At 43.4% G+C, this 26,734-nt stretch overlaps 1 protein-coding gene across 1 annotated transcript; it reads right to left on the bottom strand.

Moving 5' to 3' along the window:
• Nucleotides 1-620: 620 nt before the first annotated feature.
• LHX3 (LIM homeobox 3) lies at nucleotides 621-20,102 on the bottom strand. Its single transcript, XM_060270565.1, has 7 exons — nucleotides 20,033-20,102; nucleotides 7,434-7,632; nucleotides 5,393-5,595; nucleotides 5,324-5,326; nucleotides 3,859-4,010; nucleotides 1,593-1,764; nucleotides 621-1,012 (listed from the first exon to the last, which is right to left on the bottom strand). Exons 1-7 carry the CDS (start codon nucleotides 20,100-20,102, stop codon nucleotides 621-623), a joined length of 1,191 nt encoding a protein of 396 aa, XP_060126548.1.
• Nucleotides 20,103-26,734: the final 6,632 nt, after the last annotated feature.

Here is a 26,734-nt window from a genome sequence, read left to right as displayed (position 1 = left end):
ACCTCTTGGAAGTATTCACACACACACACACACACACTCCTTTCTTCTCACTGTGGAAAACTATTTTGAAGCTATGCAATTTTTTTAAGAGCTTCTGATGGGCCTGGGATGGCAGAAAGGTCAGTCCTTCCATTGAGACATGTATGGAGAACAGCATTATTTTAAAAAATAGAAACAAAACCAAAATCAACATCCCTCCCCAGACACACATATATCTTATGGAAAGCACAAGGTCTGTTAGGTGCTCAGCAGCACAGCACCCCGTGCAGAAGCTGCAACCATCCTTGGGGGAAATACAGTAACTTCCTGGCATTTCCCCATACCATTTGGTGCCATCAGTAGGGTTGTCTGGCCCTGTGGTTCAATGGCAAGTGGCCCAGCCCAGGAAGCACTTCCAGACTGTCAGTCAGGCCCAAAAGGCATCTTGGTCCATATATTTTTCTCACACACATGCCCCTAATATGGGACTAGTCCTGCAGTTGGGGCAGTGGATGTTGTAAGAGGATGTCCTCCATCATCTTTGCTGGCTGATCCCAACGCCAGTTGAAATAACATTGTCATTCCATTTTTAAAAAGTCTCAAGGGAGCGCGCACACCCTAGCCAGAAGTGATGGGCTCCGTCAAAACTGGGCATGATCCACTTCGTCCAGCCATGAGGCAGGACTCGCAGGGAAGTCTGGGTAGCCCCCGCTGCTCCCCGTGGAGAGGTCCGAGCCAGGTCCATTCCCTGCCAGCACCCTCATGGGCTGGGGCACGCCCTGTCCGCTCTGCCCCACCAGGCTGAGGCCACCATCAGGGTAAACCAGGCTGGACATCAAGGGCTGGTGGCCAGGCAGGGCCTGCAAAGGGCTGGTAGGGCGGAGGTCATGATACTGGTCTGGAACTGGGAGTCCACTGTGCTCCAGGGCAAAGCCTCCATTGCCCCCAGCCGGCCGCCCCAGGGCAGGAGAGTTCTCCCCAAGGCTCCCATAGACTCCGTTGGTGTGGCTGATCTCAGAAATAGATGGTTCATCTGGAAGAGAGGGGGAAAGAGAGAGCAGCTTTATTTTTATTTTATTTTATTTTATTTTTACTAGCTAAGAGGACTAGTGGTCAGGGATGATGGGAATTGTAGTCCAATACATCTGGAGGGCCAAAGTTTGGGGATGCCTGCTGTACAGTCATACCTCGGTCTGAGAACACTCTAGTTTGAGTACTTTCAGTTTAAGTACTCCGTGGACCTGGAAGTGTTCCATGGCGCGTGCATGCGCAGAAGCGATCTGCACAGTTCGCGCATGCGCAGAAGCACTCTATCAGCACTTCGCGCACACGTAAAAATGGCGCTCAGATTAAGTACTTTTCAGGGAGCAAATGGCTCTCCGGAACCAACTGAGTACTTACACTGAGGTATCACTGAATGGGAAGTTGTTGTTTTTTAAATGCTTAATGTTTTATTATTTTTATATATATGTTGGAAGCTGTCCAGAGTGGCTGAGGCAAACCAGCCAGATGAGTAGGGTATAAATAATAAAATTGTTATTAATATGAAATAGGGCGTCCCTATTTTCATTGAAGAAATGTTGAAGGGTATGCAATTCTACAATTCAATGTACCTGTGAAGGAGACCTCAGCGTCGCTGTCCGGGCCCTCTTCCTGGATGCTCTCCTTGTCGGATTTAGAGTTCCCTCTCGACCGCTTCATATTCCGGAAGTATTGCCCCCACCTCTGCCTTCCAGCGTCTTTCTTTAGCCGCTTCTCTTTCGCTCTCCGATTCTGGAACCAAACCTGAGGAGGTGGCCAGGAGAAGCTCTTAAATCTGCAACATTTAAGTGCTCCTGAGAAAGCCACTGGCATCCTGGGAGCTGCAATTCACCTCTCGCTGCAACATGGGCATTTCCGCAGAGATGTCCATCTCTCACTTATTTTTATTTTTCTGAGGGTTGAGCACTTGCTGCTCAAGCTCACATTTACAATATACAAAACCTCTGAAGTTGCGGGATTCTGTCACCACAGAAATGCTATTATATATAGTTTCCATCAGGTATAGGTATACCTGTGAGTTTAGGGCGGTATATAAATGTCATAAATAAGAATGAGAATAAGAATAAGACTAAATCCCAGCATATGAACTTGATTCTTTAGTGTAGCAGCAACTGCACTTTGGAACTCCCTGCCTCTTGATATTTTGGCACTTAGAAAGTTTTGTACATTTTCAAGTATTGTTACTTGATTTTATTGTTTTATCTTTTTGTAATCTGCCTTGAATGGTCTTTTTTAACAACCAGGTGGTTTATAAATTTTATAACATAAGCAAATAATATAATATATTGAAGATGCACCACTTTACCCTGGCCTTGTGACAGTAACTTGTTTTAAACTTTGGGGGGGAGTATTCAACTAAGTTTTATTCAGTGTAGATATGTTTGAATTAATGAAACTACCTTAGCCATGGTCATTCATTCCAATAGGTCTACTCTGAGAAAAACTTAGTTGAAAAAAGCCCTGTGTTTTTAAATTGCTGTAACCTTGTGGTGAAGGGCAGAGAAGACATTGAATAAATAAGTATTTATTTGCATTTCTACCTCCAATTAGCCATTTGTTACCTTAAGGTGTCCAAGCAGTTAATTTTTTATTAACAGTTAATTATCCAAGCAGATAAATATTTTTATTTATCACTTTTGCATTACAGTACAACAATTCAAAACATGCATGTAATGCAACAAATAGACAATATTTAACAGCACATTTAAATGCCAAATTGCTTTGATGAATTTATTGCTGTGTTTGCTTTATTTGCATGTTATTGCAATCTTTTGTTGTTCTTAATGCTATTGTGATTATTGTGCTTTGAGCTCAACATCCATTATTGGAAAAGCAAAACAAAAAATATCAAAGCAAAGCAAATATTTATATTAATAATTGTTTGTTTCATAAAAATTATACACCACTCAAATGTAAAAAAAAACCAACCAAGCAACCCCCAAAACAGTTTACAAGAAGATAAATCAATAAAATCAAGAAAAATCTGAAACATACAAATATACAAAAATAGATTAAAATCCACAACAACTTTCTAAGCATCTGGACCCCTTTGTCTTAACGAGAATGTTTTTAGCAACTAAGCAGTTTTTAGCAGCTGCCGAAAAGAGTACTGTACAGTGAAAGCACCTGCTTGCTTGATATCCAGAAGCAGGGAGTTCCAAAGCTACCACACTAAAAGACCAAATCCTTACAAATGTATAATGGGTATTATGTGCCAATTATGTGCCACCTATATTAGTGCCAATTCTGCTGATTGAAGCACTCAATAGGGTGTATGAGGGTAAGGCAATCTCATAGGTAAACTTGTCCCAAGTTGTTAAGGTTTTATATATACTAACACCTTGAACTTGGCTCAGCAGCAAATCAGCAACCATAGCAGATCTCTGAGCACAGCTGTTATATGCTGACAATGCATCAGTCCTGCCAGCAATTGTGCTTCAGCATTCTGCAGTGGCTGCAGCCTACAGTTAAAGCATAAGGGAAGCCCCACAAAGGGCTCAGTGCAGTAATCCAACCTTGAAGCAACCAGTGCATGAACTACTATGGCAATGCTTTCCCAGTTCAGGAATGGCTGCAGCTGTCGCAGTTGGGTGACAGTTGATATTAATAACATATCAGCAACTATTTTCCCAACCCAGCACAAACTCTTCTCTCTCTTTCTCTTTATTTAAACAGTTTATATACACTTAACTATAAAGGTCTCTAAGCAGTTTGCAAAGATGCAATTCCAGAATCAGTAAAAAAAAAAATACAATCAAGCATTAGTTAAAATGTTTGCTGGAAAATGCCTGCCCCCTCCCTTGCCCCACACACCCACCCTCAGGTGGGGTCACTCACCTGGACCACCCTCATATCCAGGCCAGTCTCGGAGGAAAGTTGCTCCCTCACATGTCGGGCTGGCTTGGGGGAATTGTTGTATGCATTTTTCAAGGTTTCCAGTTGTTTGGCTGTGATTGTCGTGCGGGGTCTCTTTGCTGTGGACTCCGCTTCTGCAAATGTCCCCAAGAGGAAAGGCATCAAAGATCCCAAAGCTCCAGGAACCACAAACCTATGACCCTAAATCAGCCCCCAGCCCATCCAATTCTCTGGATGGTGTTTGTTTATATTTTTAAGAATTCTTTATTGGTTTTTTTTCACATATCCAAAACAATACAAGCAAACATCTTTTCACCCCTAACCTTGTCTCCCTACCCTCCTCAGAAGAAAAGGTGTCTAGTAACTTTTACACGTGTGTGTGTCTGTGTGCGTGCGTGCACACTTTTCCATAAATTTCCAATAGGCAGTTGAAAGCCATATTCCTTAGACATTACAAATGAAATAAAGGCTGCCCAAACTTTTTAAAAGTCCTTTGTTATGTTGTTTTTCCTTCTTGTTCTAATTTTACACGTCTGGTTTTCTTCCAAATCTGAGCTGTCTGTTCAGTCCACATAGCTCTGGAAAGAGTTTGCCAATGCTTCATTTCTCTGGTCTCTTTTGAACTAATGGAATAAACAATTCAACATAAATGGGACTGAACTCTATAACAAATCCTGCATAGCAGGAGACTGGATGAGGTGACCTTTGGCATCCCTTCCAAATCTACAATTCTATGATTCAATTCTATGGAATCAATTTACAAATTGTACTGTTCATATTGTACTGTTGGAAAACCTGGCAACCTAAACATGTATTTTTTTTCCAGCAAAGGAGAGATAATTTGGGAATCCAAATATTTACACATGTAGTGAGATTTCAATACCAATAATCAGCCTCCATTAACCCAATAAAATAAACTTTTCCGAATCTTAACTCAAGCTGGATTTAGTTTAATCAAATAAATAGTTTTATTATAAAAGAGTATGTAAAAATACAAGCTCTGAGGCCTCTGACAAAATTTGAAAATTTATTAAACACAATGGATAGAGGCGGGGAAAGAGTTAATTTCAAAATGATACTCTTTATTGCTTAATGTAACTTACGGATCTATGGAACCCCTTCAAAAGATATGGGAACCAGATATCGGAACATAAATTCTTCTAATGGATTGGAATAAAATTTAGGAATCAACACCTCTAAAATCTGTTTCCAATTTTCTTAGGGAAACTGACCCAGTGACTCTGGCTCTGCCCATTTCCACCATATACCCCCTGACAGATTCCCCCTGATAGAATGTGGCCCTCAAAGAAAATACCTCACCCACCCCAGGTGTAAAGAGAGGTTGGAGAACTTCCAAAGCAGATAAAAACTCCATGTGACAATGAGTGTGCCAAGCCACTCCCTACTAGGGGAGGCAACCCCCTCAAAGTAAGCACTACTTTGTGACCATCTATAGTGAAAATGCTCCATAAATATTGGAGATGAAATAACAGGGAGCCTTCTGGGTGCAACCCACCTCTCTGCTTGGCTGTCTCGTAGTCTGCTTTGCAAACCAGGCGACTGTCCTCCATGAGGTAGAATTCGTCCCCTGTGGCCAGCTGCCGCTTGCAGACAACACAGGAGAAGCAGTGGAGGTGGTAAACGAAGTCCTGGGCTCTCCGCACAACCTGCGTTGGAGGAATCCCCTGTTGACAGGCCGCACATTTGGTCCCAAACCTCCTGTTTGGTCATTGAAAGGAACAAAGCTTTAGTTGTGATTCTTGCATGGCAGAGGGTTGGACTAGATGATTCTTGGTACCCCTTACAACTCTACAATCCTATGATTCTGTAAATTAATATGTTCTGATTCCTTCCTTGAAATTTTCCTTTCATTGCTGAAGAAACCATATTCCTGTTGTGGTCCAGGATCATTAGCCTTGCAGAGGGTTGGACTAGATCAGGCGTTTCCCAAACTTGTATCCCCAGCTGTTTTTGGACTACAAATCCCATCATCCATAGCTAGCAGGACCAGTGTTCAAGGATGATGGGAATAGTAGTTCAAAAATAGCTGGAGGCCCAAATTTGGGAAACACTGAATTAGGTAATCCTTGGGATCCCTTCCAATTCTATGGTTCTATGATGCAAAGAAAATGATCCCATGGTCAATTGGCAGCTCCTGGGTGTATTTATTATTTACTTATTTCATAAAATATTGTATGCTGCTCAATTGTAAAAATAAAAAATCTCAAAGTCATTTCACAAAAAAGATAAAGCATTAAAATGATCACTAAGAAAAATTAACAATAATGTAAGAAATTCAAAAAGTTAAAATAATAATAAAGACAAATTAAAACTCATCTTTAATTAAACAACTGCAGCAAAGTCTTTTGAAATAAATCAGCAGGGAGAAATTTTATCTCATAAAATTTATACATTGCTTGATAGTAAAAAAAAACAACCAAAAACCTCACAGCTGTTTCCAAAAAGAATGAAACAATAAAGTTACCAATAATAAGAATTAATAAGAATTTAAGACTTTTGAAAAGTTAAAATAACAATTGACTAAATTAAAACTCACACCAAGTGTCTGGAGAGGTTTGTCTAAACAAAAAAAAAATGTTTTTAGCAGGTGCCAAAAAGAATACCCTGAAGAAGGTGCCTGCCTGATATCAATAGGCGGGGAGTTCCAAAGTGTAGGTGCTACCACACTGAAAGATTTGAGAACTTACAAATGGGGAATTTATTGTACAATTCTGCTGTTGAAGAGACCCAAGAGCATGCTGGGACACCTTCCCAAGAAATGGACACAGAGTGAAATCTGGAGTCAAGCGCACTCATCCCCCTGAAAGTCCATAATGCAAGTGCAAGTGGTACGGGGAGCTGGCTGTCTTTATTCATGCTGGGAGGGGAGTTCTGTCCATGCCCAAGCAAAGCCTGGTTGTTGCAGGTGGATCAGGCCAAAGGGGACGCATCTAGTCCAGCACCCTGTTCTCACAGCAGCCAAATGCCCCCAAGAACCTAGGAACTGAGATAGACTGCCTCTGGACCTGGAGGTTCCATAAGAACATAACAAGAGCCTGGCTGCTGAATTGGGCTGAAGGGAGTCTATGTCATACAGCATCCTGTCCTCACAGTGACCAACTAGATGCCCATTTTGGGAAGCCCACAAGCAGGACCCAAGCGCAACAGCAACTCTCCTGTTCCCCACCAGTGTTCAGGTAACCTGGCCACAATGAAGACAGGTGGCTGGACTAGACAGGCCACTGGCCTGATCCTGCACGGCTCTGCTGGTGTTCTTATGCCTCCAATGGACAACTCTTTCTTTTGCTTTTGCAGGATATGAATTGGCCTGAGTCCTACCTCCGGACAAGGCTTGCGGTTCTTTAGTTGTGATTCCTGCATTGTAGGGGCTTGAACCAGGTGGTCCTTAGGACGATCTCTTCCCCTTCTGTGATTCTTTGATTCTGTGACCTTATTTTGTTGCACAGGGGGTGGATCCCAACAGGGATCTCCCCTTAGGAAACGCACCCCCTTGTGGCCCATTTGATTCCCCCTCCTCCTCCACCCCCAGGACTCACTTAAAGAAGTCCTCCTTGCAGTAGACGCTCTCCCCGCGACTGAAGCACTTCTCCGCTAGCTGGACTTGACAATCACTGCACTTCAGGCACTTGCTGTGCCAGTGCCGGTCCAGCACCTTCAGGATGAAGCGGTCCACAATGTGCTGGTTGCACCCTGCGCATAGCGGGACCTCTGTCAGGGAGAAAGACACAGAGACACCTGTCAAGCCAGGTGTTTGCAACCTTGCAACAGGTTTGATGCAGCAGCAAAAATAGCTAATGCGATTTTAGGCCAGAGCAAGGGAAGGAATAGTACTGCTCCATTCTGCCCTGCTCAGACCTCACCTGGGGTCCAGTTTTGGGCACCACATTGCAGGGGGCTTAACTAGATGGCTTCTCGGATCCCCTCGGTGTAGGACGGAGTGTGAGAGGTGGGGGCACTGAATTTTTTTGCTTTGCACATGGTGCTGCTGAAATTTGAGAGCCCAAAGGCTGCCACTGGCCCCCTTCTAGAATGCTATGATCCTTTAGCTGTGATTCCTGCAGTGCAGGGGGCTGGACTAGATGGCCCTCATGGTCCCTCCTAATTCTGCAATGCTATGATCAATGATTTGAGAAAAAACAAAAAACAAACCATTTTTAAAGCATTCTAAAAGAAGTTTAAAATGTTCTCCCAGCCACTGATCTCAATGTTTCCAGAAACAAAGACTTTCCCTTCAAATTCAACGATTCTATGATCCCCAAAGGCCTTATGGCCGGTAAATACAGTAATAAATAAATTTTAAAAAATTAAAAACATAATAGAATATATCCCTTACAGGTGTTAAAAAGAAAACCTGGAGATTTTAGAGACATGCAGATTAGTTCGCTCAATTAAGTAATTGAGTGATTAATCTAGGCATCTCGCTCTCCCTTCAATTCTGCCTCTTGTACGCCCAGTTCTTCTTGAGCGGTCGCACAGTGCCTTGTGGATGGATGCCGGTGAGCCTTTTGAGGGGTGGGGGAGCGCAATATCTATCCTGCCCCCATTTCACTTCCACTGGGAAGCGAGCCGCTCATTGGCATCCCCAGGAACAGGGAGGTGGGGAAATAGAGAGAAATTGTTTGCTTAAGGCGCAAGCCGATCCTAAGGCACGGTGGCTCAGAAGCAAGGTAGCAGGATCATGGCCTTGGGAGCCGGGTCACCTGTTGCATTGCTCACTTTTACTGTGGCTTCCTCCGCCGCCCCCATTTGTCCTTTTTTTTAAAAAAAGTATTTGTTGATTTTCCTAGGGGCTAGTGAGCAGAGGAGGGGTCTTCCTCCGCCCTCCATTGGTGTGAACCCACCCACATCGCCTTCCTCCTCCACCACCGCCATCAAGTCCCATCAAGAAAACGAATCAAGTCCCATCAAAATCACCGCCAAAAATAGGAAAGCTAAATTATTGCTGTTCATTTTTTCTTACTGATAATTTTATGGTTTGTGTAAACTGCTTTGAGAGTGTGGGTGTGGGTGGGTGAGTTTTTAAACAATACAGCGGTGTATAAATTTTACGAAAGAAATATACGATAAGGATTCCCTCCCCCACCGCGCGCGCGCCCAGTCGCGGGCAGGGTGCGGAAACAAATCAAGGCTCAAAATGTGGTTTTAAAGCATCCAGCCCTGCCTCGTTTTTTCCTGGAACTTTCCTTGCTTTTCCTTCGCGTTTTGTTTCTTTTTTGTTTATTATTATTATTGTTATTATTATTATTATTATTATTATTATTATTATTATTATTATTATTATTTATTCTGTTGTTTGTTTATTTTCCACTCTGGAAATTTGGGTTTTGACGAGTTTCAAGTTCCTCCCCCGCCCCCCCTCTTTTTAAGGGAAGGCTGGTTTTCGTTTTCAGTCGCGGCACTCGTCGTATCCCCGAGAGTATTTTTGTGCGCGCTCCTGATTTATTTTAGATCCTTTCCTTGAACTTTTTCTGGCGAAAGACGTCAGCGCTTCAGATGCATTGCTTCTGACACAGAGGTTCGGGATTTTAGGACTCACCTTAAATTTAGGGTCGTGTGTTGTTTTAAAATTTTTTATAAAATACTGGGTTTTAGTGTTGCAACCCGCCCTGGGACCTTAGGGTGAAGGGCGGGCAATGAATAAATTCATGATGATGATTAATCTATTTGACGTTTATTGTTGTTTTAACCATCACAGTCGCATCAACCACAGGAATACACACACACACACTACAAAATGGAGGAACAGCTTCAACCGAAATATGCCTTTACATTAATTTATAGCAAAATAATATGAAAATGAATGAAAACTGTTGTTGTTGTTAATTCGCATTTACCTATATCTATAAAATTGAAAATAAATCCTGATAGCACTTTATTTAGAAAATTGTACAAAACACAGTGTATAATTTGAGGAGGGCGACAAAAAAGAAAGGTTTTGTCTTTCTTAGTTCAGGGAGACACTCAACTAAACATATAAAGTGTTGTTGTTGTTGTTGTTGTTGTGATGGGGAAGAGGATCCAAGCGCTTGAACCCAATCAAGTTTTTCCCCTCCTGGGCCGGAACTTGACTCCACCCTCCACCAAAAAAGCCGGAATGACTCGTTTGAGTGTCAATTTCTACACATGATTTCCTTTCTCTGGGTTCCAGACACGTTTTGTGAGAAGAGCAACCAACATCCAGGACGGGTCATTTCTTAATCTTTTCTCATGAAAAGCGACCACAAAGACTCTGTGATTGATTCCTGTACTGCTGAGGGCTGTACTAGATGGTTTTTTGGGGCCCCTTCCAACTCTACTATGATTCTACAGTATTAGTCTTCGCAAACGAAATAAATAAAAATACTTTCCAAAACAAAATAACCTTCCCCAAACGAAATTTTAAAATTCCCCAGGTTTAAAATAATAACAATTCTCCAGCTTGACCCTTACTAGGCTCAAGTCTCCGGGGGGTGGGGCTTGATTTCTTTTTACGGTTTTTAGTTCCCTTTTCGCCGGAGAGCAGCTGGAGAAAGGTTCAGGGGCGAAAAAGTCCCCGCCCCCAATCACAAGCCGATGCATTTACCAGGGTCGGGATAACAGTTGCATGGACCAGTAAGACTCTCAGGAACCCTTCCATTCCATCCTTTCTTTAAAAATATGTTATTAATATACAAAATAAACCACAATTAAATAGCATTAATAAATAGTTACCACCACCCTATTTTAGCTATTATTGGGATTTTTTTCTTTAAGAAGGCAGAAAACACTCCGGTCCAATATTTTCTCCGCTGCGACTAAAACAATCTTGTGTGTGCGACTGGCCGGTTGGAATTCACTCTCTATTTTACTTTTTAATAATAATGATAATGATAATAATAATAATAATAATAATTGAATTTTTGATGCCTTTGTAAATGCAAACACAACTCAAAATCGAATATCAAGAACATCCAGGGAGACATTTCTGTATATACTAAAACCCACTCAGTTTCGGAGAAGGTTACATTATATTATTTGCTGATTTCTGATTATTGATATTCATTGTTTCTCTTTCTTTATTATAGGAAGCAGCTGGCTATGGGAATAATAATAATACGGATTGATTGAACCAGACCATACTATATGATGAAGCAATAAAATCATGGCCAACAGCATGGAAATTATGGAGGGAAAATTGTCCCCTTTTTGCCTTTAGCTTTTAAGATAATTTTTCATTTCATTTCATATAATATAATATATACATTATACACAAACATATAATCAATCAATGAGTTTATTGTTCTAGCCAAAGGCCATGAGAAGTCCGTAGCAATATATTCATAAAATAATACAGAGGATACACCCATGATATAAACCAACATCCATTGTGTGAGATAAAAATCTGAAATAATTTCCCCCTGTTAAAGTGGTTCAGTTCTAGAGCTTATGTTGATAGTTTTTAGGCACCCGTTTCCCTTTTCAACCCGTTCTCCTCGTGTGTGTTCCTTTTGCGAAGTATAAGAGTCGTTTATATGATTTACATTAACCGTCCATCCAAGTGCGATTGTGCGCATATATATATATAGTGGGAAAGGTCCAATTCGGAGGACTTTCCAAATCTTCCTCCCTCGCAAGAAGTTTATTGGCGGCCCCGATCCACCGATCATTCTTTTCCCTCTCCCGCTCAGCCAACACCCCCAGCCCTAGCCCCTTTCCGATTTCCCCTTTCCGAGATGGACGGACAACTCTTTTCCGGACGTCTCTCCCCGCACCTCGCATCTGGAGGAGGGGGAGCAAATCCGAAGACAGAATTGGGGGCGCGATCCCTTTCCAACTCCTTCTACCCCGCATTGCCCGCAATATTTTATTTGGGTGGGGACTTGTCTCCCTTCAGATGAGCGCAGCGCCCCCCCCCATCTTACCTCTGCGGGCCAGGAGGGCGAGGAGCGTCTGTGTGCCGACGGGGGACTCCATCCTGCCGCACCTCCAAACTGGGCAAGACGGACGTAGGAGACTGGGGGCGGGGCGGTGAGGACAACTGCGGGACCCGCCCCTTTAAGGTGCGCGGTCGGGGGAAGCCCGGCCTGCCCGCTCACCTCCCCGCCCGCAGCTTCAGAACCACGGACAGCGACAGTGCAGCCGGGTACTGTTTTCTGAAGCAGCCGGCAGGAAAGCCGCTCTGAGTTTTGTTTTACAATCAACTTGTATACGTTTTACTAAATTTTACTAAATAAATAAAGGCCCGGGGGAAACATAAGGAACATACAATTAGCAGAGAACTAAAATGTTGTCTTAAAGGTTTCGAAAGAACTAATAAGAGGAGACTAAAATATTATCATCAATATTTCAAAATAAAAAGTCTTGGCTGCTGGGAGTTCCAGCCAAAGCGTTGCTTCCCTGAGTGAGTGCCTGAGTTGGTTTATTTGCTTCACGGTACACCGTGAAGGAGCCCCTTTGACGCAGAAGACCTAAGTATTCCTGACAGGTGGCCATCGAATCTCTGTTTTAAAACCTCCAACGAAGGAAGTTTACGGTTTGTTTTTTTTAAAGCGAGGGAACAACCTGCCATGCCATGGAGAAGCTGAGCTTTGGGCGTGTGGAAGATTCCTGTCTTCAAATTGGCTTGATCTGCATTCGTGTATTTCTTGTGAGCCGCCTTGAGACCCAGGTGGTCAGACGGATTAAAATATACATAAACCTTACCTTTAAACAAAAAAATAAAAAAATATAACAATAAAGGTTTTAGAAATCACTCAGTCACTCGATCAATCAATCAATCCTTTTTTGTTGCTGCTGAAAGAATCCATGTCCCTCTTCGTTGTCTTTCTATTATTTATTTATTAATTTCATATTTATTTCATACAATTTACACACTGCTTTGAGGGGGGAAACCTCAAAACAGTGTCCACAAAAGATGATTTGACTGAGAAAAATTTCGCAGCGAGAGTTTGAAACTAACACAGAATTAAAACGCTATAACAGGTTAACATTATTTCTGTTATTAATTATTAATTAAGCCTATATTATTTATTATATGTATATCCTGACTTTCCCTTAGGCTCCAGGTGGCCACAAATTAAAAGACAGAGAAAATACAAAAAGTTAAAAACATGCAAAAGAATACATATAAACCAGCCTGATTGTTTCATGGGGAAATGGACTTTTTGTGATGTTTTGGAACAACAATTTCAAACCTTATGCTGCTTTTAACCAGCTGTGACACGATTTCTTTATGTGCTTTATCTTTGGTTTATTATGTTTAATAATAAAAGAGAATGATAATAAAAACATGCAAAAGGTAATCACTGAAAAGGGAACTGAACTTTTCTGCATGCCCTTATTAAGCCTTTGCTCGGACTTTGCTCCCTTGGACGTGAGACCCGTTGACAGATAAAAGGCACTTTGCCAAAAGCCCCTGCCCCCGCACAACTTTCTGCAGCTAGAAATCCTGCCCTTTGGGCTCTATTACTCCCTGAGCTGCTGGTTTTCTAGTGGCAAGGGTCAGTTTTACCAGTGTTATAAATGCCCCGCCCCCACTGGCAGACCCCAAAAGGCGACTTTCTGCACCCTGGCAGGTCCTCAAAGGCACTAATTCCTGCATTGCAGGGGGTTAGGCTAGATTACCATTGGGGATCCCATCCAGCTCTGTAGTCCTATTACAGTACAGTACCTCCAAAGGTGATGGATTTTCCTTCCAAAGGAAACGCAGGAAGAAAAAGGAGCGCAAGGAACAGGTGCCCCCCCCCCTACAAAAAAGGACGGCCCTTTGCTCGGGCTAGAGGCGTCTCCCACTGCCCATGGATCAATGGGTGGGGGTTGCCTGGGGAAATCAAGGCGAGAGCCCAATATCGATGGTGCACAGCAGGCAGGTGGGGTCGAGGAGTTCCCCAGAAGGAGAGTGAGGAAAACAGGCAGGAGAAGATGGATAGGGGTGTTCCTCTGGGAAGGGCCAGGGAGGCCGGACTCCGAAGGGACCTGGTCTTCGAAGGTCCCGGTTTGCCCCGAAGAGGTCCCGAAAGTCCAAGCCTGGGACGCTTTTCCCGTAAACAGAATCATAGAATTGTAGAGTCATAAGGTTTCCCCAAGGGCCATCTAGCCCAACTCCCTGCAACGCAAGAATCGCAACTAAAGCACCCCATGAATCAAACCAGCGTTCCGTAATTTTGCTTGGACTATGTAGATTGACGTCAGATCCTATCTGCATTTTGCAGAATATTGTGTAACCTTTTAAAAAAAAAAACTAAATACACATTATGTGTGCAATGCAAAATATAATTTATGTAACATAAACATTCTGCAAGTCTGCTTTGACGCCATGTGGGTGACAGCATGCAAGGACTATTGCTATTAATTATTCATTAATTTATTCACTTTATTTACCGCCTTTCATCAAGAGACCTCGGGGCGGCTTATAGCATAAGACAAAAAATACATTTTAAGATCAATTTCAGTTACTTTAAAAAGAATGTTGCTGTTTTACTTTTGAATGTATTAATTTTTCCTACCAATAAATTCATGGTTTTATTCTTCTCATAAACCACTTTGAGGCTTTTAAAGCATCAAGTGGGAAATAAAGATTATGAAATAAATAAGTGATAAAACTACATAGTTAGTTATTCAGTTTATATCCCACCCTTCCCCTGAAGGATATAAATTGAAAACTTAATTTATTATTATTATTATTATTATTATTATTATTATTATTTTGGGAATTTTTTTAAGGAAAGCGCTGCTGCTGCTCTCTCTCTCTCTCTCTCTCTCTCTCTGTGTGTGTGTGTGTGTGTGTGTCTCTGTGTGTGTGTGTGTGTGTGTTTAATTGTTTTTAATGATTGCTTTCCCTCCCTCTCTCTGTTTACACTGCATTTTGTTTGTTTCTCTTTTAACTGTGACCTACCTCAAGTTCCTCTCGGGGGGGAAAGGCTATCAAAAGGGATATTATTATTATTATTATTATTAGTAGTAGTAGTAGTAGTAGTATGTTCGCCTCACTGCCAGGCCGATCCCAGCGTCTAAAAAGCGGCATCTCTCTCTCTCTCTCTCTCTCTGGCTTGCCTCATGAGCTAATCTCAGGTCCTTCATACTGTGTGTTGGCAATATGCAAAGTTATTTAAATTTAATTTGCTAATGGGTCGGAGGAAGGCAATTTAATCAGCTAAAAGGTTCCCCAGCTGGATGAGTTACTGCCCGTTATTCTCCAGCCTTTCCTTTTGGGGGTCCTTTTCCTCGAAGGCAGCATCCCACGACGGGTGGGGGAGAAAAGCACCACGACTCTCACCCAGGAAGAGCGAGCTGGCCCCACCCCCACCCCAAGAATTCACGACTGGCAGTGTGGAAGACACCCCTGTCCCTCTTTTGGATGATATGGGGAAAGGTGGCAAAGTGGGGAGGGGGGACGGACAGAGAACACTAGAATCATGTCGGGCTGGTAGAGACCTAAAGGTCATCTCCACCCCCTTGTCTCACAATGCAGGAATCTCAGCTAAAGCATCCTTGACAGATGACCATCAAACCTCTGCTTAAAAGTCTCCAATGAAGGGGAGTCCATCACCTTCCAAGGGATTTGGATGGCTTTTGCAGTCAGATTCTGTCCCCCACCAATGTTTATTGGAATCACCAGGCTGGGTGCTGAGAAATTCTGTTCAGCCCAAAAGCTTTCCAGTGCTATTCTGGGCCACCAGAAATCCACCATTCTTCTTTACCTTTTACCCACAGGGTGTTTGCAGCTCCATTCCTCTGATTGCAATCTGGTTAAACTTCGGGGGGGGGGGGGTTAACTTGTACTCCACCCTGGAAGCTGTTGGTGAAGGGTGGGTAATAAGTCCTATAAAATCACATTGCATTGCATTGCATTGCACTGCACTGCACTGCATTATGTCCTACCTAAGACTATTTTCAACCTGCTGTAACAGGATTTATTTCCCTTTATCTTTGGTTTATTTTGTTTATTAATAAAATTAATATTTTTAAAAGCCCAAAAGGGGGTTATGGATGACTCACTCCTGAATTTCAAATATGTCTTTTTGACTTAGATTCAGCCAGACTTTAAAAAAAAATCATTCTCAGGACACGAAATTCACTGCCCCATTCCAGTTCCTTAGAGTAGAGTGTATTTAAACAAGAAGAAAAATTGAAGATGAGTAGCTGAGAGTCGTAAGTTATCAGAGAAGGCAAAAAATCCCAAAACCCAGAAATTAAACATGGAGAAATGGAGGGAACAAAAATCAATTGGATTTTTGTGGGGGAGGAAGTCTCAAGATGCCCCCAGAGGCAGATGACTGCCTTGAATGGGATGGCATCAGAGGTCATAGATCTGGCTGACACCCCTGTTTTCTTCCCTCAGCATTGGAAAAAAATACATTTGTGAAGGCCATTTAAAAGTATTACCTGTCTATTGGCAGGCCCCACTCAGCAGCCCAAAAACAAAGTCTGCTGGACCCTCGAATTCCACAGAGATTGCCAAAAGGATTTACTCTTCAGGAAGGACAAGGCCAGGAATTGTGCACTTTGATTCTGGCTGTCCATCCATCCATCCACATCCCATCTGGTGTAGAATTCTCATGCCTAAACGTACACAAAGATAATTGTGCTTAACCTAAGCTACCTTGCAGGGCTGGTGTGGAAATTCAATGAGGATTAGAACCCGGGAGATAACCAAGGTACAAATCCCCACTTGGGCATGAAGCTCACTGCGGGACATTGGGCTGTTTACTGGCTTCTCTCAGCCCAACCTACCTTCCTCATAAGGTGACCAAGGGTCTGGAAACCAAGCTTTATGAGGCTACGTCTCTCACATGGAAGATGGAGCAAGCTTGTTTCTTCCTGCTTCAAAGGGTAGGACCTGAACCAATGGCTTCAAGTTACAAGATAAGAGGAAGAATTTTCTGAGTGTAAACAATGGAACAGACTCCCCCAAGAGTTGGTGGACTTCCTTGGAGGTTTTTAATGAAAGGTTGAGATTCCTGCATTGCAGGGGGTTGGTCTAGATGACCCTCAGGGTCCTTCCAACTCTACATTTCTATGATTCTACTGTTCTGGGTACTCAGTGAGGACTAAAACCTTGGAGAGGCCAGGATTCAGATGAAGCTCAATGGGCCATGAAGCTCAATGGGTATGAACTTGGAGGTCTGTCACTGCCTTCTCTCAGCCTAAACTCCCTTGCAGTGTTGTTGTAGGGATTAAACCAGGCATAGGCAACTTGGCCCTCCAGATGTTTTGGGACTACAACTCCCTAGCTAGCAGGACCAGTGGTCAGAGATGATGGGAATTATAGCCTCAAACATCTGGAGGGCCGAGTTTGCCTATGCCTAGATTAAACGAAGAAAGGGAGAGAACCATGTATGCTGAATTGAGATCATTGGAGACAGAAAGGTTGGGGGGGGTAGAAAGGCAATAAATAAATGAATAGTGCAAAAGGGGGCAATACTTTTAAGTCATTTTAAAATTGTACTTTAATGCTGAAATCTGCCCTGGGCCCTTTGGGAGAAGGGCAGGTAATAAATAATAATAATTTCAATTCAATACGTTTATAGCATTAGGCAAAGGTATTGACAATTTCATTGTGATTTAGCAACCTACCAGCATAGCATTAATACTGTAGTGCAGAACATACAAAGAATCCTAGAATTGTAGAGTTGGAAGGGACCTCAGGGGTCATCTATTTATTTATTTTATTTTCTAAAATTTATACATCGCTTGATTGTAAAAAAAACTAACTAACTCAAATTGGTTTACAAAAGGATAAAACAAAAGAATCAAGAACAATTCACAACCATACATCAAAACATACAAAAACATAAAATACTAAATCCAATTTAAATTACTTCCATTCTCTAAGCATCTACAAACAAAGAATGTTTTTAGCAGTCACCAAAAAGAGTTCAGCAAAGGCACAGACTTCATATCAATAGGCTGGGAGTTCCAAAATACAGGTGCTGCCACACTAAATGATCAAGTTCTTACAAATTTGGAATGGGTATCATGTGGCTCAAACATTCTATGGTGTTTAAAACGTGTTTGTGGGTGGGGGGTTGGTTTGTTTTTGTTTGTTTTTTTATGTATTTTGTGTTCTCATTTAGTATTTTTATGTTGTGAACAACCCTGTGATCTTCAATGAAGGGCAGTATACAGTTAGTATTAGTAGTAATTCAACTGCTCAAAGTGGTTGAAAGGAAAGGTTGAGTAGGAAACTGGTCCCAAGTTGTTACGGGCTTTATATACTAACAGTAGCACCTTGAGTGCGTTGCAGAAATCAGTACTGAAGGAACCAATGCATGAACTACTGCGGGCAGCCTTTCCCGGTCCAAGCATAGCCGTGCAACCAGCTGCAGTTGGTAAAAAGCACTTCTGACAACTAAGGCTTCCTGAGCTTCCAGTGAATGACAGAGGTGGATTCAGAAGCACCCCCAAAGTGCAAACTTGCTCCTTCATGGGGAGTGCAAACCCACACACAGGAGAGGCAAATCACCCGTTTCTCGGACTCGGGACATCTAAGCCAACCTCCTGTAATGCAGGAATTGCAGACTTCCAAATAATAGTAATAGAGTAATAACAACAGTGACAAAAACACTTTAAAAAAAACCTCTTAATTTGAAAGACAAATAACAAATGAATAAAAAAGAATGTTTTTTTAAAAAAACAAAAAACAAATTCCTTGTGGTGCAAGCCTGACAAACTTTACTCTAAAGTAAGCCTCACAGAGTTAAGCGGATCTTACTCCTAGGAAAGCGAGTGCAGGGCTGAGGCTCCCAGACCCACCACCTCTGGGAATTGTCCCTATTTATTTCCTTGGTCCTATTTTATTTTATTTTATTTTTTATTTGGGGGTTTAACTTAGCGCCCAAAAAGTTTAACGGCACCCAATAGGGGTAACGTGTGTGTATTTCAAGGGATAAAAGGGCCGCCTGTTATATTATTATTATTATTATTATTATTATTATTATTATTATTATTATTATTTGTTATTATTATTTCTTTCTCTCTCCCCCCCCCAAAAGCACCCCCTAAGGAACAGGCAGGGAGGGCCTTTATGGAGGAGAGAAAAGCCCTAAGGCGCGAAAAATTGTCCTTCTTCTTTCTCCCCCCCCCTCCAAATTTGGTCTTATGTCCACACACAAAATAATTACACCCTCCCCCCAAAATCAGGCCCTCCATTTATTTATTTACTTCTTTATTTATAAAAATATTTATGATTGGCACAAAATATTTGAAGGACTCCTAACCTACATACCCCGCCACCCCGTCTATGTTTCTTCTTTCTTTCTTTCCTTCTTTTTACTCTTAAAAAGAATTTCGATTGCTTTGGTACCATCCGAATAGAAAAAGCGATGCGCCAAGAGGATTGGAGCGGGGGTCTCCCCAGACACTGCTCGATCCCCTGCCGGGGAGGATGAACTTTGGAAAAGGATTCCCTCCGTCGCTTCAGGACAACCCGCCCCCTCCAGCACCAAAAGAATATTTTTTAAAAAATGAATACACTGACATCCAGTAAATAAGGTCGCTGCAGAAAAAGGCGGAAGGAGATTAAAAGCCTCGAAAATTTCCTTACAAGAGATCAACCATAACTAGGAGGAGAAATCAATAATAGTTGTTACAATAGTAACGATGGTAGCAGTGATAGTCATAATAGTTGTAATAATTTGTAGTAGTGCAAAAGTAGTAATAGTAACAGTTGTAATAAAATCAGTACCAATAGTCCTAACAGTTCCGAATATAATAATAGCACCAAAAAGTAGCAACATCCTGACTTGGATCCCCGGCGCCTCCTGCGCTGCTCTGCCCGTCTCCAAAAAGCGACTTGAGGCACCTGCAGCCCCCACCTGCCCTCACCGGAGTGCGGAGCCCCCCAAGTTGTAGCAGCGTCTTCCTGGAGCTCCAACTTCCCATCCCCGCTAACACCGGTTGCCTTCACCTCCATAGATCTCCCCGCAAAGAGGACATCCCCGCAGACCTGCTGGACGCTGAGCGCTCTGCGGGTTTTTTCTTTCCTTCTCTTTCTTTAAAACCATTCCTTTCTTCCATTCTGCCTCCTTTTCTTTCAAAGTTCTTCTCAACCTTTCCTTCCTTAATTTATCTTTCCCCGTTTCTCTTTCCCCCCTTCGGACGCCCAGGCCAGATGGCCGCCCCAACGGCCAAGCCGCCTCCTCCGCGCGCCGCCGCCGCCCCGTCGGGTCCCCCTTACCTGCGTTCCGGCCGAAGGCGCAGGCCTCGGCGGGGGCCGCTTTCTCGGCCCGGGCTCGCTCCAAGAGCATCGTGCTGGGGCAGAAAGTGAGTCGAGGTTCCTGTTGGGGTTTCAGGGAATGGGAAAGGCACGCAAAGACACCCAACCCCAGAGGGAGCTCTGACTGCCAACCTGGAGCTCCGGGCGCTGCTGTTGCGGCTGCAGCGGGTCCTTTTTACATTCCCTCCGCGGAGCCCGGGCTGCGTCAGGTCGACCTCTGGCTATTCCCTGCGTTGCTGGGAACGGTTTGGGGTGGGGGAGAGGGAGGGGGTGACAGGACTAGCAGCAGCGAGGGATATCCCCTGGCAAAGCTTGTGGGCGTCACTTGAGCGGAGCCCCCTCCCCTCCCCAGGGGGCGCTCCTCCTCCTCTTCTCCCCACCTCCCCTCCCCCTTCCCGGGTTCACTTCCCATACCAAGAAGCATCCTTAACATAACAAAGCCCCCCAGAGCCGTTGGCAAGCCAGGCGAGGCGCCGGAGTTGTCCGCGGTGCTGAAGGGACGCCTGGCGGGCTTTTATCCACCTTCTCCTTCATCATCATCATCACCATCATTTAGGTTTCCACTATCTAGGACTCTGTCTGGAGGCGACCGGTCTAGACACCTCAATGAGGACTAGGGTCACGGTGTGTATTTATAAATTTATTTAGTTATCCAGTTGCTATTCTGCCCTTCCTCCAAAGGAGCTCAGAGTTGCACATGGGCTCCTTCAAAGGAAGGGTGGAATGAAATTGAAACTGAATAAATCATTATTATTGGGGTGCAGCTCTGAGGAATTTGCATCCCACCCACCCCCATTTTTGGCTTCTGAGTGCCAACTTTTTGTCCTCTTCCAGAAGACACACTGTTCGACCAGCCGCACCTTCCTAAAAACTTATCTAAAGTTGGTAAAAAGATGCTATTGATACCTAAGACCCAGCACAGCTTTCTCAAAAAACAAACAAGTCAGGCCAGATGAATATCATTTCTTTCTTGGTGGGTCAGGACAGGAGAATTCTGTGGACTTAAGTTTTGATTTCAGCAAAGCTTCTGACATAGTCCCACAGTATATTATTGTGGAGAAGTTGGTAAAATGTGATCTGGACAAGGTAACTGTTAGGTGGATTTGTAGCCAGTTGACTGACTGAACTGAAAAAGTGTTCACCAATGGTTGCTCATAATCCTGGGGAAAAGGGACAAGTGGGGAGCCACAAGGTTCTGTTCTGGGCCCATTGTTGTTAAATATATTTATAAATGACTAGGACGAAGGTTTTGAGGGGATGCTAATCCAATTTGCAGATGGCACCAAACTGGGAGGGGTAGCTAATGCTGCAGAAGACAGAATTGGAATTCAAGATGGCATTAACAGATTGGAGAATTGGGCCCAAACTAACAAAATGAGTTTCAATAGGGATAAATGTCAGGTTCTACACTTAGGCAGGAAGAACCAGCTGCACAAAAGAAGAAGAAGAAGATGGGGAACACTTGGCTTGCCAGTAGTACATGTGAAAAGGATCTAGGGGTCTTAGCAGACCATAAGCTTCATATGACTCAACCTGTAATACAGCAGCAAAAAAAAAAAGAAAAGAAAAGTGAATGCTACCCAGTGTGGCAAATTAGTAGCCAAACCTAACAAATGCATATTCTTACGTAGTTAGCATGAGAAAGGGCTAAGGCCATAGAGCTGTATTGCTGATGCACAGATACTCAGACCATAGAAACTGTAGAAATGGCTCTGTGTGATGTCATTTCCCCTCTTCTCCAGAAGATAAAGTAGTATTCTTGTCCTGCCTCCCTCTCTCTTCCTTTGACCAGTGTTAGATGTAGACATGCCTCTTGCTCCAGCTTTAGGCACAAGCCTGAAGCTGGTTATAGCTGTTACTGCTACTGTTGCTGTGAACCAATGCATGATTATAAAATGAATCTTATTTTTAAATTTACTTTACAAGTTTTTGCCTGATATTTTTGTTAAGTGGGGTAAGAAAGGGGGAGCCAGCTTACTTCATAGCTGAATCTGCTGGAAACAAGGTTTTCCAACCCAATTCCCATGCTTTTAATTTTGCCCCAAGTATTTTGAAACTCTGTCCAACCAACACATAATGGGTGCCTGGAATGATGAATTGCAATTAATATACTGTATACTCTTCTACTCATTAAAACCCATCCCATACAGAGCAGGGTGACCAAGATTCTCAAAGATCTTTAAACCTTATGAGGAACAGTTGAGGGAGTTAGGGATGTTTAGTCTGGAGAAGTGGAGAGGGGATATGACAGCCATCTTCAAATATCTAAAGGGCTGTCCCATGGAAGATGGAACAAACTTGTTTCCTCCTGCTCTTGAGGATAGAACCTGAACCAATAGCTTCAAGTCAGAAGAAAGGAGATTCTTACTAAACATCAGGAAGAATTTCTGAAGGTAAGAGTCAATTGGCACAACCTTGAAGATGGGAGACTCTCCTTCTTTGAAAGTTTTTAAAGCAGAGGTTGAATGGCCATGTCAGTGACTCTTTAGCTGTGATTCCTTCACAGCAGGGGGTTGGACTAGATGACACTTAGGGGACTCTTCCACCTCTACAATTCTATGATTCTATGACCATCCTTGAATTGAAGGGCAGCCAGATGAGACTCCCACCTCTACCTGGTGGAGGAGCTCAGTTTCATTACCTGGGGCAGGGCAAGGGCTTCTATGGTAAACTGTGTGATATTGACCAGATCACTGAATAATTGTGACCATAAATAACAATACTCCACGGTATATGAGGTGTTAGAGGAGGAGTAATACCTCTGGTGAGCATGTCCTGCTCCTTCTGGGATAGTTTGCCCACCTTTGGTCCCCACCCTGTCCTCAGCTCTTACCTATGTCTCCTAGATGCTGTCATCTTCTGACAGCAGCAACACCCCATTAAATTACTTTGACTGGCCAGCTAAACCAGGAGAGAGTAGCTGGTGTATCTCAAACCCTTGATGAATTAGGGCAGAGGTTTCAAACTGTGTGTGTGTAGGTGTGTCATGTGAACACACCCCACACTCCTTCCAGGGCTGGAAATTGGCTAGTCTAACCCCTGCTTTGCTAGTAAAATTTAATTTCTGTGTCACAAAATGATGCATGTCTAAAAAGTGTGTCACCAACACAAAAAGTTTGGAAAGCTCTGAGTTAGGGATTTATTCTGCATGCAAAGACAGGCTCCAGCAGATGAGACCAATAGTGGGTCCAACGGTGAAGAAGGCAGTTTCTGCATGTGCTGCAGAGGGAAGTGAGGCGCAGATGGGGCTCATCAAACCTCCACTGTCTTGCAGGATATCTTGGGGAGAAGAAATAGTTAAGATACAAACCCTACGCAAATCCAGAGTGTAGTCCCTAAGTCAATTGGGTAGCCTCTGATGCTTCCAACCAAAATCCAGCTGCTCCCTCATTTTTATTGGAGGTTTTAAAGCAGAGCTTGGATAGCCATATGTCAATGATGCTAGCTGGGATTCCCGCATGGCGGGGGTTGGGCTGGATGGCCCTTGGAGTGCCTTCCAACCATACAATTCTGACTATGTGAAGAAAGCTTGCATACTAATAAGAGCAAGATAACTGGTGCTTAAATTCTAGGAAGGCATGGGAGAACCTTCCTTCTTCAACCCTTCTCTTCACCAACGATAATCAATCCTGAAGCAGATTCAGTTTCTGCTGCCTTCCAGAGTGTACAGGTTCACCAAAGGGGGTTGATTGATTGCTATTCTATCCCACTTTTCTTCCAAGGAGCTCAAGGTGGTGCACATAATATACTCACAGTGGCCAACCAGATGCGCCAGAGGTAAGCCCATAAGCAGGATCTCAATATAAGAGCACTCTTTTGCTGGGGTCAAGTGAAAGAGGCGCAAAAGTGAGGCAGTAAGAGAGGACAAAAACCACCACCTGCTTTGGTGGAAGGAAGGAGAAACATGCAGATGGCAGGTTAGAATAATAGAATGGTAGGGTTTGGAGGAACCCCCATGAGTCATCTAGCCCAACCCCCTTCAATGCATCCCTGACAGATGGCCATCCAACCTCTGCTTAAAAACCTCCAAGGAAGGATGTTCCTTGCAAACTTGGTAGCCAAACACCATACGGATTTGCAAAACTGCCTGCAAAATCTCAAAACAAAATCAGAACCACAAACCTCGAGATCAAGCACCACTGACCACAGGAAAGCTCACTGCACACCCAGTTCCTTTTTCTAAAACGTTGTCCATGTTGGAAGGGCCTAGTCCACAGCAGCCTTCTGCATGTATTTAAAGAATGTGGCTTCTCATAATAAATCTTGGGATCTGTTGTTTACCTATCACAAATCTAGTTTCCAACACCCTCAACAAACTATAGTGCCCAGGATCCTTTGTGGGAAGGATTAGGGTTTAAATGTCCACTGTGTCTGAAAGATTGTATTCTTCGTCACTGCTCCCAGACAACTTTGGCACTCCCATCCTAGTGAAATTAGATTGGCTTCTTCCTTGCTGTCCTTCACCTGACAGGCCTTTGGGCCTGAAAATAATAGTAACAACAACAACAACAACAACAACAACAACAACAACAACAACAACAACAACAACAACGGTTTCTCATACTGCTGTATGTGCCTTTGTTTTGTTTTATTCTTTTATGATTTAATTACTTTTTACCTATTGATAGAATCATATAATTATACAATTGGAAGGGATGTTGAGGGTCATCTTGTCTAACCCCCTGCAATGCAGGAAAATCAACTAAAGCATCCATGACATCCAACCTCTGCTGAAAAACCTTCCAAGAAGAGTCCACAACCTTCCAAGGAGTTCCAAGTCACTATAGAACAGCTCTTACTGCCAGTAAGTTCTCCCTGGTGTTTATTTGGAATCTCCTTTCTTGTAACTCGAAACCATTGGAGTCCTACACTCCAGAGCTGTTAAGATCAACTTCAATCCCTTTAGTAGGTTTCTGGAGCACCAACTCAGTTTCTTGTGCATTGATGAAGCTATTGTCCCCAGATCCAGGTGTTTCCCTGCTGTCTGTAATATTGTCTCCCTCGCCCTCAAGATTTAGCTTACAGCCCTCCTGATCAAGTTCACGAGACCCTTAGCAAACACATTCTTTTCAACACATTTCCTGCCAGAAGGCCTTCCTCAAGGAAGCAGAGACCCTGGTCAAAGAAGCCAAACTTTCCTGACACCACCTGCACAGCCAATGGTTTACTTCAGAAATTTTCTTCTCTCTTCCTGGGACACTTCCTTTAACAGGAAGGTGTGTTGAAAAAACCACCAGTGCTCCAAGGATCTTCAGCTTCCTGCCCAGAGTCCCCTGCTATACGTTAAAGGCTGCCTGGCAGTTTTGTTTGCACCCACATGAATCTAAAGGAAGGGGTTGTGGTCAGTGGGCTTTATAAGACTCTGTGCCACTGAGGCCACCTGAGCCTCAAGGAACCACAAAGGATCCAGAAGTACCCCCAAGCTATGTATATGCTCCTTCAGAAGGAATGTAATCCCATCAACAGTAGGCAACCTCCTAACCTCCTACCGATACTATTTAGGGAACCACCCCATAACAGTGCCTCAGTCTTATTGGGATTGAGCTTCAGTTTGTTGCCTCTCCTACAGCATATTACCAGACCAGCACATCCACTGCCACAACTGCAGATGTAAAGGAGAGTAGAGCTGTGTGTCGTCGGCATATTTCTGAAAACCTACTCAAAATAACACCAGTCCTCCCTATGGGCACCCCTCCATGTCACTGTTCCAGGACAGTCTACTCTGCTCCATTGAGAAATTCCTCATCTTGCCCGGTGGCTCCAAGTGTGGATAGGTCAGCCTCAAGTTGCTGGACCTTCACTTCCAGCAAGGCAACCAGCTTCCACTTGTTACTAGTGTACTTTTGCACGTTCTCCAGCAGGAAGACAAACATGGCACAGGTTGCAGGTCACTGCAGCAGCTCCCTCACTCTCCATGTCTCTTGGTTCTACACACACTGAGACAGCACTCTGGGCTTCCTTATACTCTCCCACTAAACACCCTCACAAACACCCTGTCCATGAGCTCCCAGAAGCTGCAATCAGTTAAGCAGAACTGCTGCTGGCTGCTAACTCCTCTTCCAACTTACTGCCTCCTTCAGCATGTCTTCTTCTCAACAGTGGCCACAGCCCCTCAGACCATGTGCTCTAGGAGAGCTCACAGCCATACCCACAAACTCACAATCAAGCTTCCAAACAGCTCAGACAAGCAACCAGCCTTAATCCAAAAGAAACAAGCTCACACTCTTCAGACTCCTCAAATCCCCCACAGCCATCCCTATTTACAAGACTTGGTCATGATCTCACAGAGGCTGTAATCAGTAAAACAGAATTATCTTTTAAATAATATATTTTAGATGTTTTTGGCTTTTCACATTTCATCCGTGTTGTTTTAATTTGTGGAAGCTGCTTAGAATCCCACCTGGGATATAAATATAATAATAATTATAATACTATTATTATTTATAGTACAGTACTTTCTCAAGTTGCTGCCCCCTGGCTGCCCCATCATTCCAGAGTGATCCATGTTTCCAACAGGCTGAGCATCCCACCGGGGCAAGCTGGATTGGCAAGCTTCCCCACAGCAGAGTATTCAGGAAATATTTGCTATAGAAACTGTTTCCCTTCAGAAACCTGTTTCAAAAGCAAACTCCCTACACTTCTTCAAGAAACCAAGGTGTGCAA

The sequence above is a fragment of the Zootoca vivipara genome, chromosome Z, assembly GCF_963506605.1.
Source record: "Zootoca vivipara chromosome Z, rZooViv1.1, whole genome shotgun sequence".
NCBI lineage: Eukaryota > Metazoa > Chordata > Lepidosauria > Squamata > Lacertidae > Zootoca > Zootoca vivipara.
The sequence above is the reverse complement of the archived record's forward strand: the minus strand, read 5'-3'. Positions and strand labels throughout refer to the sequence as shown.

What these genes read in the sequence shown, in the direction of transcription:
- LHX3 (XM_060270565.1), bottom strand. Translation starts at nt 20,102, where the DNA reads ATGCTCTTGGAGCGAGCCCGGGCCGAGAAAGCGGCCCCCGCCGAGGCC. An exon ending in TGCAAGGAGGACTTCTTTAA is followed by an intron (nt 5,596 to 7,433) that starts GTGAGTCCTGGG and finishes ATGACCAAACAG; the next exon opens with GAGGTTTGGGACCAAATGTG. An exon ending in CGCTGAGGTCTCCTTCACAG is followed by an intron (nt 1,013 to 1,592) that starts GTACATTGAATT and finishes CCTCTCTTCCAG; the next exon opens with ATGAACCATCTATTTCTGAG.